General features: G+C 39.5%; 1 protein-coding gene across 2 annotated transcripts; it reads right to left on the bottom strand.

Annotated features, from left to right (window-relative positions):
- Window positions 1-8,326: 8,326 nt before the first annotated feature.
- LOC123105875 (protein NPGR2) lies at window positions 8,327-12,705 on the bottom strand. Of its 2 annotated transcripts, none has more exons than XM_044528041.1 (6): window positions 12,452-12,705; window positions 11,754-11,972; window positions 10,942-11,182; window positions 9,617-10,833; window positions 9,077-9,227; window positions 8,327-8,924 (listed from the first exon to the last, which is right to left on the bottom strand). In XM_044528041.1, the coding sequence occupies exons 2-6, from the start codon at window positions 11,937-11,939 to the stop codon at window positions 8,602-8,604; spliced, it is 2,118 nt and encodes a 705-aa protein (XP_044383976.1). In that variant the 5' UTR covers window positions 11,940-11,972; window positions 12,452-12,705; the 3' UTR covers window positions 8,327-8,601. The 2 variants fall into 2 exon arrangements, with proteins under 2 accessions (XP_044383976.1, XP_044383977.1); XM_044528042.1 differs by having other exon boundaries at window positions 11,754-11,928.
- Window positions 12,706-15,036: the final 2,331 nt, after the last annotated feature.

Here is a 15,036-nt window from a genome sequence, read left to right as displayed (position 1 = left end):
TCTCTGTTAATCTTTAAAGTAAGCAACTGTCTCTATCATATCCCCTTATTTTGTATCATCCTTGTTCAAGAGCGCATTGAGGTTTGTAATGTGCTTAGTGGTATATACGACCTGTTGACATGAAGTCACAATGGTGGTCAATCCTTTTTCTGCACAAAAACAGTATCAAAAATAGTTTCTTTTCTATTTTTAGCAAGGCAACTCAAATGCAAAGCTCGGGCAATTCATGAAGCTATACAAGCAAATATGACAATATGCCTCAGAGAACACATGAGCAAAATACACAAAACAAACAGGGGGTAACTATACATTAGTGAGCAATAAAAATTTCAATCATAGGCAAGTTGACCTCATCGAGAAAACAAGTACTATCGTACATTTTAGCTATAAAGAGACTAATCATAAGCAAGTTTAGAGTCAACACCAAATTTGTTTTACAGACAAAAAAACTAGGCAAGCAGGAACTTTGCATTGAGCAACAAACAGGTAAACAATAGGCAAGTCCAGTATCCAGAAACAAATCAGGCATTATCTCTTTTTGTACTGCTATAAGTAATTTAATGGCATTATCAAGCAACTAAGTCATATGTTTGAAGCAAATCAGTCATATGTTTCAAGCAAAATCAGTTAGTTGTTGATGGGCCAAGAAACACACAACCAGTAGGCATGTCCAGGTTCTTAAAGTTAGAAGGTAGGGGGGAGGGGGTGTGGTTTAAAACCTGTAGTTAAATTGCAGTTATGAAGATGAGTAAGGAAGACCCTTTCTTCTAGCGGGATCCCTTGGTGTGATCGCAAATACTTAGTCAAACATGGCTTGTCAACCAACGGATGGTTGTGCTCGCCAACAAAGTAGATCACCTCCCATCTGCCATCTATTACCTTCACAATCATCTTAGCTTTGCAACCAGTTTGCACAATTTTATCTCTTTTTCGTTTCTTGCTCATCTTTTTGCCTTTACTATCATCATCAAGAAAGACAATAGCCTCATCTTCATTATCATCTTTTTCTTGCTCAACAATGTCATCTAGCACAGGAATCCTTTCTGCCCCTCCGTCATCAACATCAGGCTTTCGAAACTTGTTGCAAACAAACTCTTGTTTTATCAACTCCCCGGTTTTCACATCCTTCCCTGAAGTATTCATTTTGATTGAAAAACCTGTCTGCAAGGGATATGCATTGTAGTGCTCCTTGGCATCTTCCAAAGTGTCAAACCTCATGCCCACAAGGCTCCTTGGGTTGTGACCAAGCTTCATCATCATTTTCAGCACCAACCATTACCGACAGTCCCACCAGTATCACCTGGGGCACATGTGCCATCAAGGGTATGAGCATCACTCTCAGCTGCTACTGCTGCAGGTACTTGTGTACTGCCTGGAGCCCCTCCCCCATGACTTGACTGCCCATCTGTCGCCATTACTTCTGTAGCAGCACAATTGACTTTTTGCATGATAGAGGGATTAGGTGATTCCGCCACAAATTCTGCATTTCCAGCAGGATGTTGCGTATAGTACAAAGGATCATTATTTTCATCTAATTCCTCATTCAGGTCAATCATTGTCAACCTGTTTATTTTTTTCAACATGGAAAAAAGTAAAGCAAGTTAACAGAATGATGCAAGCAAGTAGCATAGTAAAAATAGGCAAGCCAATAGCACAGCCACCCAAGCACACCACAAACAGGTCAATCATCTTCAACATGTGCATTTTTTTCAACCAGAAAAATTAAAGCAATTTAGCTTGTTGAGGCAAGCTAGTACCACACTAAACACATGCAAGCAAGTAACACAGCAACCCAAGCACACCAGATTCACATGATAGCATTCATTTTTGTTTTTAAGGAAACAATTGAATATAACCAGGAAATTCAAAGTACACTATCAGGCAGTCCAAACCATATAACCAGGCAAATCAAACTATATATGTTAGGCAATATATTTTCAGGAAATCCATGGTTTTTTTGTACTAATGAAACATTTTTTACATATAACATAGGCTTGTTTTTTGTGTACCATAATATATTTTCTTATTTGTTTTTGTTAAACGCACGCAACATTGATTTGGTGAAGCAAGCCTCCTGCCATAGAAGTGCTACTTTCGAAGTGTCTTCAGAATGGAATTCACTCCAAAATCAGAGAGAATAGAGCATGTTTTGTGTTAGAAAAAAACTTAAGTTAGTAGTTATGGGCATGATTGCCCTTTATATTTAGACTATATTCAGTACCTATGTTTTCATCTTTATTGTACTAGTAGAAAGCTTGTGTGTTTTGGCTATGTTTTACTATGTTCAATGTGGTTTCCATTTTTGCACAATTGGTTGAAGTAACGTTTTCGCAACTGAGATAGTTGTTGGTATATGGTTTTTCTTGTTTTTTTCTTTCTTGCAGGATGAAATACCAATAAATTTGCAACTGTATCTTGGCAACTTTCCAACATTTTTTGGATCATGTTGAAGAATATGCTATAACCAAGGTAAATTGTACTATGCACCAGTCTCTCTTGTTTTTTAGCTGCACATGTCCTTACTTATATTCTTCTCATGTTTTTCACTGCTGAACCAAAGAATAATGGAAACAAATGACCAAGAGGAATGTTTTTCTAGCTTCATCAGGAGTTGCTTGGACATTGTTATGCTTTTGCTCAATCTTATAATGCAAGTTGCTCCAATCAGCCATTTGTTTTTGCTCCACACATAGCAAAACGGTCTGCTAAGAGAAAGCCTTGCTTTTTGCCTTTTTCTTTTCCATAGTGAGCTCAGTGTTCATCGTCTTATAAGGTACAAAAGGGTTCATGTTTTGCCATGTCATAAGATTCCAAAGTTGTGTATATACCATATACTAGTTGCTTCATGATAGTACTGTTTTTGCTCAAATAGAATGTCTAATTTGCCAAGAACATTTTCATAAGCGATTAACAGAACTGGAACACATTGTAAATAGATTATGATAGTACTGTTTTCTAGTTTGCCAAGAACATTTTCATAAGCAATTAACAGAACTCGAACACATTGTAAATAGACCATGATAGCACTGTTTTCATCCTCTTGTAAGCACTGTTTTGCTCTGTCAAATTTTTTGCTTAAGTTATGATATTTTGTCCCCAGCAATACTATCAGCACTTGCTTACAATGTGTTCATATGCATCAGATTGGCAAGAACTATCACGTAGGGTGCACAGCACTACTGAATTTGCCCAAAACAGGGGGCTGAAACTTGCTCAAACATCAGACTAAACATGCTTAACATCACATCTTTTACACAATTTTTTGCATAATTGCAGCCTTGTACAAATCATGGGGAAAGAGGAGGGATCTGGAAGTGAACTAAATCTGACCTTTTTCCTGTGCTTTTTTTGCCTTTTGCTAGGCAATCTGAATGGAGCCCCCTAGATTTGCCTACAGAAGAAACCCTAATGGAGTCGCCATTGGAGGGTTGTGAAGGTTCTGTGGATCTGGAAGTGGTGAGGGGAAGGGGCGTGTTGTTCTTTTTGGCTTGGGAGAGAAGAAGATGGGGCTGGGGGTTAGGTGAGGAGAAAAGGAGACGCACAGGGGTGGGGGAGGGACCGGGGGAAGAGGAGGACCAGGTGAGTTCGCTCGCTCGATAGTTAGACGCAGGAATCGGGAGGAGGGACCAGGGGCTTTCCTATCCTGGATAGAGGGACATAAAGTTACTATATATGGAGGGCCGCCAAGAAACGCTAGGGAGCACAGCCGGCTGCTCCCTAGACGCAGCCTAACTAATTAAAAGTCTCTTTTGTCCTAATAAATGGTAAATTATGTTGATTGTATGTAGCTTTTTTTAAACACAACGCAAGCACCTTACCCCTATGAGCACATTCGAGAGACTTAGCTGGCATATCATCTTGAGATTTACGAATTCACCGTAGGCGCATCATGTTTACACTGTTATCAAACGAGAATTTTTTCTTTGGACCACAATATCTGGTGAGCACATCCCCTTGGAAGATTCATGTACGAACAAATTGATCCATGGGAGTGTTCAAGTGACCGAAAATCGTTCACTAGGGGAGTCCCTCCGGAGACCTCGGGAGCTCCTGTACAACGCTTCAAGTGCTCGTTCACGGAAAAGGCGCCACAGAGCCGCTACTTAGGCTGGCCCAACGAGCTCGCTCGCTCAGCACTCGATCGCTATTGGTCGCTGCCTCGCTGGGTTTGCTGCTAATTTTTTTAGGCTGGTTCCCTGCTGACTGGTGGGGTTGACCGGTCAGCCGCTAAATTTTTTACCAATAACTTTAGTAAAAACGAAAAAAAAGATGAAAAAACAATCGTCAATTTTAAAATGTTCATGGATTTTGGAAAAAATATGAATCTGAAAAAAGTTCATCAATTTTGAAAATAGTTCATAAAAATTAGGAAAAGTTCATTGAATTTAAAAAAGATCATCAAATTTGAAACAATCATTGATTTTAAAAAGTTCATAAAAATTATAAAAGGTTCATAAAATTTGAAAAAGAAAACATCATCGATTTTCAAAAAAGATCCTCAAATTTGAAAAAATAATTCACCAAATTTTAAAATAGTTCATGAGTTTGGAAAAAAAATCATCAATTTTGGAAAAAAGTTCACCAATTTTTGAAGAAAATTTCAAGAATTTAAAATAGTTCGTGCATTTACGAAAAGAAAAAGAAAGCACAGAATAGAAAAAAAAAGACAAGAAGGAGAGAGAAAAAGAAGACCAAACACGAAACAGTGTGTTTTCCAGTGTTGTATGTTAAGAATTAAAACAAATCTATCACATGAGGTCGGGTTGCCCACTTGGTTAGATCGATCTATACTACTCCTTCATTTTCTTATACAAGGCCACAATCTCAGATTACAAATACCAAGGTAAAATTTAATAATTATTTTGCAAGCCAATTTTTCTGTTTGTTAACCGGCATCATTAATATGTTATATGCATGCAAGAAATGAATGGAAAGGAAGCAGCTCAGTGTCATTATGACTGCATGCATACAAGTACTCTCTCCGTTCATAAATATAAGCTTTTTTAGAGATTCCAGTATAAAGTACATACGGAGCAAAATGAGTAAATCTACACTCTAAACTACGTCTATATATATCCGTATGTAGTCCATATTACACTCTCTATAAATGCTTATATTACAGTACAATTTGCAAACGGCGGGCGCCTGCAGCAATCCAAATTGGACCGGCCCATTCAATTTTTTCCTTCTTGTTTTTCGAAAGGTCAAAAAGATCGCGGAATGGGGGATCGAACTCGCGACCCTACCATTTTAAGGGCTCGGCTCTAGCCACCAGGCTATCCACTCACGAGTGTAAAAGTAGATTATTTTTTATTTCGTTCTTCAGCTCGGTTTATTTTTTTTCCTTTTTCTCATCTTTTTTGTTTTATTTATTGCATGCTTTATTCAATTCCTGAAGTTTTTCTTTAAATTTGTGAACTTTTTTGATTTTTTATGAACTTTTTGAATTTTGATGAATTTTTTAAAATTCGATGAACTTTTTTTGAAATTCAATGAAGATTTTTTAAAATATTCTATGGATTTTTTTAAAGTGATGAACTTTTTTCTCAAATTCTATGAACCTTTTTTTCAAATTCACGAACTTTTTTTCAAATTTGATGAATTTTTTTCAAATCTGATGAACATTTTTCGAATTCATGAATTTTTCCTTTTTTTGTACTTATCCTTTCAATTCATGGATTATACGAATGCCTTTTAAAATTGATGCATTCTTTATTCAAAAAAATTGAAGTGGTGAGATAGATTTTTGCAATGAAACAGCGATGCAGCATTGTTATTAAGCATTTGCCTCTGTTACTAGTCATATACTCCCTCCATTCCCAAATATTTGTCTTTCTAGTGATTTCAACAAGTGACTACATACGGAGCAAAATGATTGAATCTACACTCTAAAATATGTCTATATACATCCGTATGTGGTAACCATTTGAGATCTCTAAAAAGACAAATATTTAGGAATAGAGAGAGTAGAAAGCAAGTAGCTCGTGTGGCTGGTGGTACCTGTACGCGAACTCGATGTGCTGAGTTCGAAACCTGTATATAGCTATTTTTTTCACGTTTTCTTTTGCGAGCTTTTGCATTCGCCAGGCTTTGCGTTTAATGGGCCGGCCCAGAGCGGGGCGCTGCAGGCGCCAGGAGCACGAATGGGCGCCTGCAGCGCCGTATAGGACCTCCCTGGTTCGAGTCTCGTGGGGCACAAAATTTTGGTTGCTTTAAAACAAGAAAAAAGAAGTTAATGGGCCGGCCCAGTGTGCGAGGTAGTGCGCAGGTGGGGGAAGCAGCTTCAGGCGCCGGTTTGCAAAAACACTATAAACTGGCGCATAAAGCGCCAAATAAGATTTGCCGAGACTTCCTATTCAGCGCTTCAGACGCCGATAGGGCTCCCTGGTGCTCGCTAGTTTGCTATGTGGGCCACAGCCCAAAAGTACACCTTATCCCTCTCGTACATCCTCTTTCAGGAGGCACGTTCGCTAAGTAAATGGCCACCAGTTTAATATAGTTTAATTTGAAAAATTGTGCACTTAAAAAACTACGATTTCAAAAAACTGTGCAATTTTGGAAAAAATATGAATTTGAAAAGAAGTTTGTGAAATTGAAAAAAGTGCTCTGATATGAAAAAAATGTTCACGGATTTCAAAAAGCTTAAGATTTAAAAAGTCCATTAATTTGAGAAAATTTGATGAGTTTCAAAAACATTTTGTGGATTTTGTAAAAAGTTCATTCATTTTATGAATGCTTATGTATTTGAAAAAAGTTCCTCGATTTGCTAAAGTTTTTGGATACGAGGAGTTCATAAATTTAAAAAAATGTGGATTTAATGACGTTCACGAATTCGGAAAATCACATTTTTGAAAAAAAATCATGAATTTGAGAAAAGTTCACCGATTTTAAAAAATCATAAAATATGAAAAAATATGAAAAAAAATCATGAATTTAAACAGAGGTTGGCAAAAAAGTAAAAGTAAAAAATAAAAAATAACGAAAAACACTAAAAGGAAAAGTGAAGGAAAAACAGAAAGAAAATCGGTCGAAATCACTAATTAAGGAGCACCCTTTACAAAGGTCACTCCAACCTCCTCGGGTTGCAACAAGTGGCGCATGTGTGTCAGTTTTTGCAACCTAGAAAGTTTTCCTTTTTTCATAGATTCATTTATTCAAAATGTTCTATCTATAAAACCGTGCATCCAAATCTTGAACCGTTTTTACCGTTGGATTCCCCGCATCAAGATCTTTAAAATTAGATCCATGTTGACAGATTTTGACAAAAACATTTTTTTTGATAATCAGACGAAAAACCGAACCGAAAACATGTTTTTTTTACCGTTGAATTGTGCCTCTCGTGAAAAAAACGTGGTTTTTTTCGTTTCTCATAGGCACGTTACGAAAACAAATCCGAGGCACGACTATGCCTCTCGCGGAAGCAAATCCGTGCCTCGCGCGGGAGAAAAAAATATGTTTTTTTTTGTTTCGAAGAGGCACGGCTGCTTGCCAGTTTAAAAAAATGTTGCTTGACAGTTTAAAAAAAATACTCCCTCCATTCTCCTTATACAAGGCCACTATCAAAAATACGTTTTGCATCAATACAAGGTCACCAAGAGTAATCGAGACAAAAAATAATGATGTTTCCTTGTACTAGCAACTTTTTAATACTTACATGCATGTAGTCATAATGACACTCATCTACTTCCCATTCAGGGTCTCTTTGATTCAAAGGATTTTCATAAGATATTTGAAGGATTAGAATCCTTACGAATTTTTCTTACATTGGTTGTTTCATTCGTAGGATTGAATCTTGTAGAATTTTTTTCTAAGAATTCATTTGTACTACATTTTATAGGAATTCCAACATCCACTCCAACCTCTTGGAAGAAATCCTTTGTTTTTCCCGCGACACAATCAAACAAACTCAAATCCTATAGGGATCCAATGGACATGCCATTCCAATCCTATGTTTTCCCTATTCCTGTGTTTTTGCAATCCTATGAATCAAAGAGGCCCTCATTTGTTGCATCTTTATGGTGTATTAATGATCCCGGTTAACTAAAAGAAAAATTGACTTGCAAAGGAGTCATTAAATTTTATCTTGATACATGTAATATAAGTTTGTGGCCTTGTATAAGGGAATGGAGCGAGTATTTGGTTTCACATAACCTGGAACTTGTCATCCAATCCAGTTGTTTGGGAAGTGTGATGGTTGTGGTTCTTCCACTGACGTTTACTCTGAAAAATATGCATTCATTTTCAATCTCTGCCTTAGTACTTATTACAAATTTACAACATCTAATTTGCATTCTGTGCTGGTCAAAATGTACTGATAGTGAAGTGATATTAACAACGTTTTACGTGTGCTCTATCAAAATTACAGCCAAATCACATAGCAAAAAGTTGCCTGTCAAACAAGAGCTGCCCAAGGCGTGTGATGCTATATATAATTTCAACATGTTGGTAAAATCAACGCAATTATGATGATACATGTGTTTTGTATTTTTACTATTTTCTGTACCGTGTATACTTCTTTTCTTCAAACCCACTATTCATCCTATATATGAGACCTACAACTGCTCACAGTTTGATTATTCCCTATAAAAGTTGGATGCGATGTTATCTGAAAGGTTCAGCCGGGGCGGTTTCTTCGAGAAGGGCAGCCGCCTGAAAACATTCCGCAGCTTCGAGTGCCGCTGATGAACTGCCCCCTTCATCTTCATAGGTTAGACCGAGGTTAAACCATGCAACATGGTTCGTTCTGTCCAGTCTCAGTGCGTCAGTTAGGAGGCACCTTGCGGCAGGCAAGGGCCTCCCTCCAAGCTGTCGAAGAGCAACGGCGGCACATATCAAACTCGGTACGTGCTTAGGGTCGAGATCTAATGCTTTGGAGTATGCTCCAAGAGCCTCCTTTAGAAACCCTCTTGCTTCAAGTAGCTTTCCTGCATGGATAAACATCTTCATAAATATTAAGAACGAATTTTGTTTTGAAGAATTGTTGTCTCCTTGTGAACTACTGAAAATGTTTTTGTGTCAACACGGTGCAAGGATTCTTGAGAACGGGGAAGTTGCTGGTAAGGAGAATATGAAGCACCTGTAGCATGATAAGCCAAGGGAGAATATGCACTGATAGCCTTTATTTTGGATATGCAAAGCTCTGTATCCCTCCACTGTGACAGGCTTAGGTACAGAAGGGCCAGATTGTACCATGCCTCTGTTTCCATGCTTCCATCATCCTTCGTGCCCTGCGAAAAGTTGAACAGCGATATCAGAGAAGTCTTATCACTTCTTTTTCTAATGGAATCCCATAACTGTATGTGGCAAACAGAACAATGCTCTCCCCTTTTATTCAAAAGCAATATTCCTGACATGGGTATATGCTTAAAAATCATGTAAGATGCTTGTCATTCTAGCTGTCATTAATCAAAGATATGATAAAAAATGTTCGGGCTGGCTTTTTCTTATTACAGTAAAAGGTTATTTATTTAACAGATACAGATTTTTATTTTCAGTTTGTCATCATATATGCAAATAGATATAGTACAGAAATGAAAGATAATACTGTGAACATATTAAGCACGACAGTCCCATGCTTTAGCAAAAACTCCAAAATCGATTTTTGTCAGGTAGTTACCTGTAATACAAAAATCCCAGAGTTGAAACTTTTCTTCCTGAGTTCGATGACAGCAAGAAGCTGGGTATAAGTCTCGACTGCCTTCTTAAATTGCCCGTTTGCAGCCTGAATTTTGGCTTTGGTTTGCAACAGATCTCCTTGGCACCACTTTGCAGTCTGATCAAGGGCAGCATTTACAATAGATTCAGCATCTTCAAACCGTTTTTGAGCACTCGTGATACGAGCTACAAGGAGCCAGCTCCTTAATTCTGAACCATTCTCCAATTTCAGTAGCTTCTTTGCATAAAGTGCTGCTGCATCTAGTTTCCTCTGCTCAGCATTTTCAAGGCTCAGATTGTACAGTACCCTAAAATCTTTGTCTTGCATCTTCTTTTCAGCAACACCAAGCACCTTCAGGGCTTCACGCTGCTGAGAAGCCCTCTCCGTACCACTCGGAGCATATCTAGCTTGACGGGAGAGGGAAATGCCAAGTAGAAGGTCCGCGACAACCTCTAACTGGTCACAACCTCCATCGAGACTAGCAAGGGCTCTGCGTGCATAGGATGCACCTTCTTCAGCATGTGCACCGTTCTCGCTACAAATTTTTGAAGTTAGAAGAAGTTCTTTGAGACAACTGGGGTCCTCTCCAAATCTTAGTATCATTTTGAGCAGATTGAGGGCAGCTAGATCATCTTCTTCTGCTAGGTAACACAGTGCAACATTGTACAACCACTCTCTGCTGTCTAACACACCAGGTAATAGTTTTTCAAACTGACCGGCTAGAGGTTTTAACCGTCCTGATATGGACAATGCAAAAGTCAGATGATGCATCACAGTTGGGTCTCTCTCAAGCCTCTTAAGGTTGAATTTCATCAATAAAATCATCAAAAGAAGAATAGCTTCCTCCAAATTATTCCGAGGTACAAATGAACCATCCAATTGGGATCGAAGAGGTGGAGTGCAGGCCTCACAGCCACTGTATAAGAGAAAAATAGCAAACTCCTTCTGTATTCTACCAATGGCCTTTGCATCCAGATTCCAATTACTAAGAAGAGCCCCCCTATATGAAGAGAGCACTTTAGGAGGGAAATCCGCTAATTTCCATAGCTCAGGAAGCAACTCAACGGCACTGTGTATTGTTGCATTCAAGTTACTACCATCTCCAAACTTGGCTGGTAAGCCCATAGGCAGTGCCGATTCTACAACGTCCAATATCGTACTGCATTCTTGTGCAGCTTCTGCAAAACGAAATTGAGTTGAAGTAATGTTTGAAAAATAGTATGACAGAAATGAAGAGAAGATCAAATGATGGGCATCCATACAAAAACGAGAGGTAGGGGTCATACCTTTGAACTTCCCAAGATCACGAAGTGCTATAGTTTTGAGATATATGGTCTCCATTACTAGATTAACAGTATGCAAGGACATTGGTGGATAACTGGAATGTGGATCGGCCCTTGCTAATCTACAGATGGACATTTTCACCATAGGAATTAGTTCAGCCATGTTTATCCCATCAAGCACACGAAGTGCTTCTTCAACATGCCCCTGTTGGTACTCGACTTTTGCAAGCAATGCCCTTGCTTCCTGAAAAATTATTGGTATTTACACTTATGAACTATGAATGAAATAAATTTGGAGCACCCTTATTGGGATGGCTATCAAGCTTACAATCATTAGGCAAGGCATCTTTCTTACACATGTGAAAGCATACCAACAGCAAAAAACTGCAGATTGGTGGAGTACAAATTGCAGACTGGTGTACTACAGCACACAGGGTGGAGAAATTCAGAGTATCTACTGTGTTGTGATTTATATGATGGTAACTACAAACTAGCATAAAATTCAATATACAATTATAATGAAGAGAAATAGCAGGCAGAGGCACCTATAATTTCAGAAAGCACGCATGATCTGTCAAAGACAGATGTTTTGGACACATTATGCAGCAGAGTCTAAGACCAAAAAAAAACCTCTTCTGGAGGAAAAAAAATATAGACAATCGATACATGAAACAGTCCAATAAACAGCACAAGGACTTCAGTTGCATATAGTATCGTTCGGCATGAAGCAAACATACAAGGAAAATGTGATATAGGCATCGCAGTAGACAATTCAAAATGAGAAGATTTATGTTATTATAAGATGAAGCACCAACCTCATAGTTAAGGGATCCACCCTCCTGGAGAGACAACTCGGCTTCCTGAAGGCCGTCATTTTTGGCATACAACTCGATTTCGCCATTTTCATCCACCAGATTGGCCTGCTCCCCGGAGCAGAGGCACTGCATCGCCATCCGCCGAAACACTCTACGAGATCTCCCCCTCTCTTTCCTGCCCTCCATCACGCCCCATCAGACCCTCGTTAGCACATTTCCCTGGCGGAAAGAATCGCGTATTAAGAGTCGCAATGTTTAGCCATTGTTGGCAAGCATGGCATTGCACAGCTTGGTATTATTTGAGCAATGATCCTAGAGAAACTAGTACTAGCATTTCGCACTCCCTCTGTCAACATATATAAGACGTCTTAGGTCACTAAAGTGGTAACATATAACATGATTAAAAACAGCACAATCTGATGATATGCTTGGGTAACTGACCACCACAATTACCAAGATTAGTATTCTTTAAATAAAAAATGGAGAGAGCATGGGTTCTTTTTCGTCTGTAATACAGCATCGCTCAGAGAGATTCGAACAAAGACTCCGAATTTAGCACATACAGTACAAAAGAAACATTGAAATTCTCTCCTGGTAAAGTTCCGATAGAAACAAGGGGGGGAATTCCGCAGAGAATCCCCGCCGCTAAGCGCTAACAGCTGCACCGAACCAACCGATCGACAGGAGAAGTCGCTCACCTTGGGCAGACGAGGAAGGCGCGATTCCCGGCGGACGGAGCCTCCCCGCGGAGACAACCCGGCCAGCCAATCAAGAATCCAGCCCCGCCCCCGAACCGAACGTGGGCGGCGATTCGATCGAGAGACGCGGATGGGGCGCTCCGGATTCCTCCTCCGGAGCCAAATCCAAGAAACGCCGCGAGGGAGGGAGATGGATCCTCCTGGCTGCTGGCCACTCGAAATTTGTTTACTAGTAGGCGTGTAGGTGTGAGTCATCTTACGAAAACCAAATAATCCCAAAACACTTAGGCGCGGTGCATTAAATCCTACATCGTTTCTTGTTTCTTGACATATTAATCAATAAGAGATGTGGGGCGTGCATGCTTTTAATGACTTGAGACTATCAAACACATGCAATGGTTAGTTCATTGCATGCAATGCTATTAATTAGCAAATGAACAAGTTCTCTCGTTTTCCCCTCCTCCTTGGTCACGGTGCACAACCTAAGATGACTTATTCATCTAGACAGAGGGAGTAGTAGTAGTACTCCAATCTATTGCTTTTGGTGTTGGGCTGCTGTCTCCACGGAACGGGAATTCACGAAACTTTCCCGGGGTGGGCCGCAAAAGGGATTCGGTTACGGTCCAGGGGAGGATATTCACAGATAGATCCTCGTTGTTTCAGAATATTGGTTTACACTCTGTTCTACACGGTTGAGACGAAAGAAAAACAAGGCATGGCAAAATGTCATAACCTGACCATTGGGCGTTGCCAAGTGACTTTAGTCCCTCCTCAGTTACGAAAAGGGGCTAGAATCACTTTATAAGGGAGAGCGTCACACTTCCTTCAGGCTAGTCTTTTGAGATATTGTGGGCTCTCTGCTTATAGTGATGTGTGCTGTTTTTACAGAAGAGATACATAGATATCAAATCAAGGTCACATCATTTTAGTTAGCCTAGAGTTAGCGCTTATCAGCATTTGTAACATTTTTGCCTATGCTATTTTGTTATGCACACGTGAGGGGAACAAATATCTACTTTGTGCTTGAATTTTAAAATACTACTTCATTTGTCCAATAGCATAAGATGTTATTACAATTAATATGTGAGACAGAACGAAAAGACCGTTCACAAAACTAAAGCAATTAGGAAAAAATGTGCGCTGAAAATCCCGAAAAACTTGGAGAAGCAACATGATGCCTGAAAAGTGACACAAGTCATTCATTTGTTTGTTATAGGGATGGGTGTGACTTTTGGGACGGTGTTTGCCTGTGTATATCTCCGTGGAACTATGATGGTTATTTTCATTTGGTTTGTGTTCGCCTCTAAGTGTACCGTAAGCTGACCTCCACAGGAGCAATTTAGTGTGCAACTATTACTTACATTCTGAAATTTTTTGTTTTAGATTTATCTAAATACGGATGCATCTAACACTAAAATATGACTAGGTACATACATATCTAAACAATATAAAACAAAAATTTTGGGACAGAGGGAGTATTATTTTTTCAGTAGCTTGTTGTTTGACAAATGTAAACAAACAAAGATCCCAGACCAAATGTTTCTCCATAAATAATGCATGGATATGTGGATCAGGTTGGGTAGTTCTGTGAAATCTAGAAATGTTCAGGGTCTAGCTACACAGAAAAAGCCTGACTTTTCTTAAAACATCCAACGCGTACTCGATCTCGTGGGGCCCCGGAGGATCACGCCTGAGATTATTTTATATTCTGAATGAGTATATATAATGGGTCCACTTTATACCCGAATGACAGGCTGTGCAACAGCGGGCCTACAGATCAGTGACTGGAACCATTCCTCGGCGACTGGGCTCGTTCCAGCTGTCCGAGGGCCGCTTCCATGACTGAGCGCGTCTTCTAGAATACTCCACCTTTGACCGCCTGCGGCAGTAATCGAAATCACTAATTAATAAATATTTGTTGCAAAAAACATTTCACTTTCCTAAGTCGCGATAAATAACGTGCATGCAGCGCGCCACTTGTCGCAACCTGAAAGTTTTCTCTCTTTTCGTAGATTTGTTTATTCAAAACGCTTTATCTTTTAAACCGTGTATCCAAATCTCGAACCGTTTTCATCATTGGATTCCTCGTGTCGAGATCTTCAAAACTAGATCCTATGTTGATAGGTTTTGACGGACTTTTTTTCACGAAAAAAACCGGACGAAAAAACCGAACCGGGAGCATGGTTTTTTCCCTCTCCGAAAGAGGCACACCCGTTCCTCTGACGAAATCACACATGTGTCTCTCGTGGAAGCAAAACCGTGACTCTCGTGGAAGGAAAAAACAGAAAACGCGTTTCTTTTTCGTTTTCGAGAGGCACGTCCGTGATTTTCGTGAAAGCACAACCGTGCCTCTCGCGGGAGCAAAACCATGACTCTCACGAAAGAAAAAAAAAGAAAAAACGCGTATTTTTTCCCTTTCTGAGAGTCACGGCCGTGACTCTCGTGAAAGCACAAACATGCCTCTCGCGAAAGCAAAACCGTGATTCTCACGAAAGAAAAAAAAACAAAAAACGTGTTTTGTTTTTCTCTTTCCGAGAGGCACGGCCATGACTCTCGTGACAGCACAACCATGCCTCTCGCGGAAA

The sequence above is a fragment of the Triticum aestivum genome, chromosome 5A, assembly GCF_018294505.1.
Source record: "Triticum aestivum cultivar Chinese Spring chromosome 5A, IWGSC CS RefSeq v2.1, whole genome shotgun sequence".
NCBI lineage: Eukaryota > Viridiplantae > Streptophyta > Magnoliopsida > Poales > Poaceae > Triticum > Triticum aestivum.
Note: the sequence above shows the minus strand (reverse complement) of the source record. Positions and strands in the feature narration are given on the sequence as shown.

Excerpts from the sequence above, each read along its gene's own strand:
- LOC123105875 (XM_044528041.1), bottom strand. The coding sequence starts at position 11,939 with ATGGAGGGCAGGAAAGAGAGGGGGAGATCTCGTAGAGTGTTTCGGCGG. Across the intron at positions 11,183-11,753 it reads GTGGATCCCTTAACTATGAG|GAAGCAAGGGCATTGCTTGC; the intron begins GTTGGTGCTTCA and ends ATAATTTTTCAG. Across the intron at positions 8,925-9,076 it reads CTTGGCTTATCATGCTACAG|GAAAGCTACTTGAAGCAAGA; the intron begins GTGCTTCATATT and ends TTATCCATGCAG.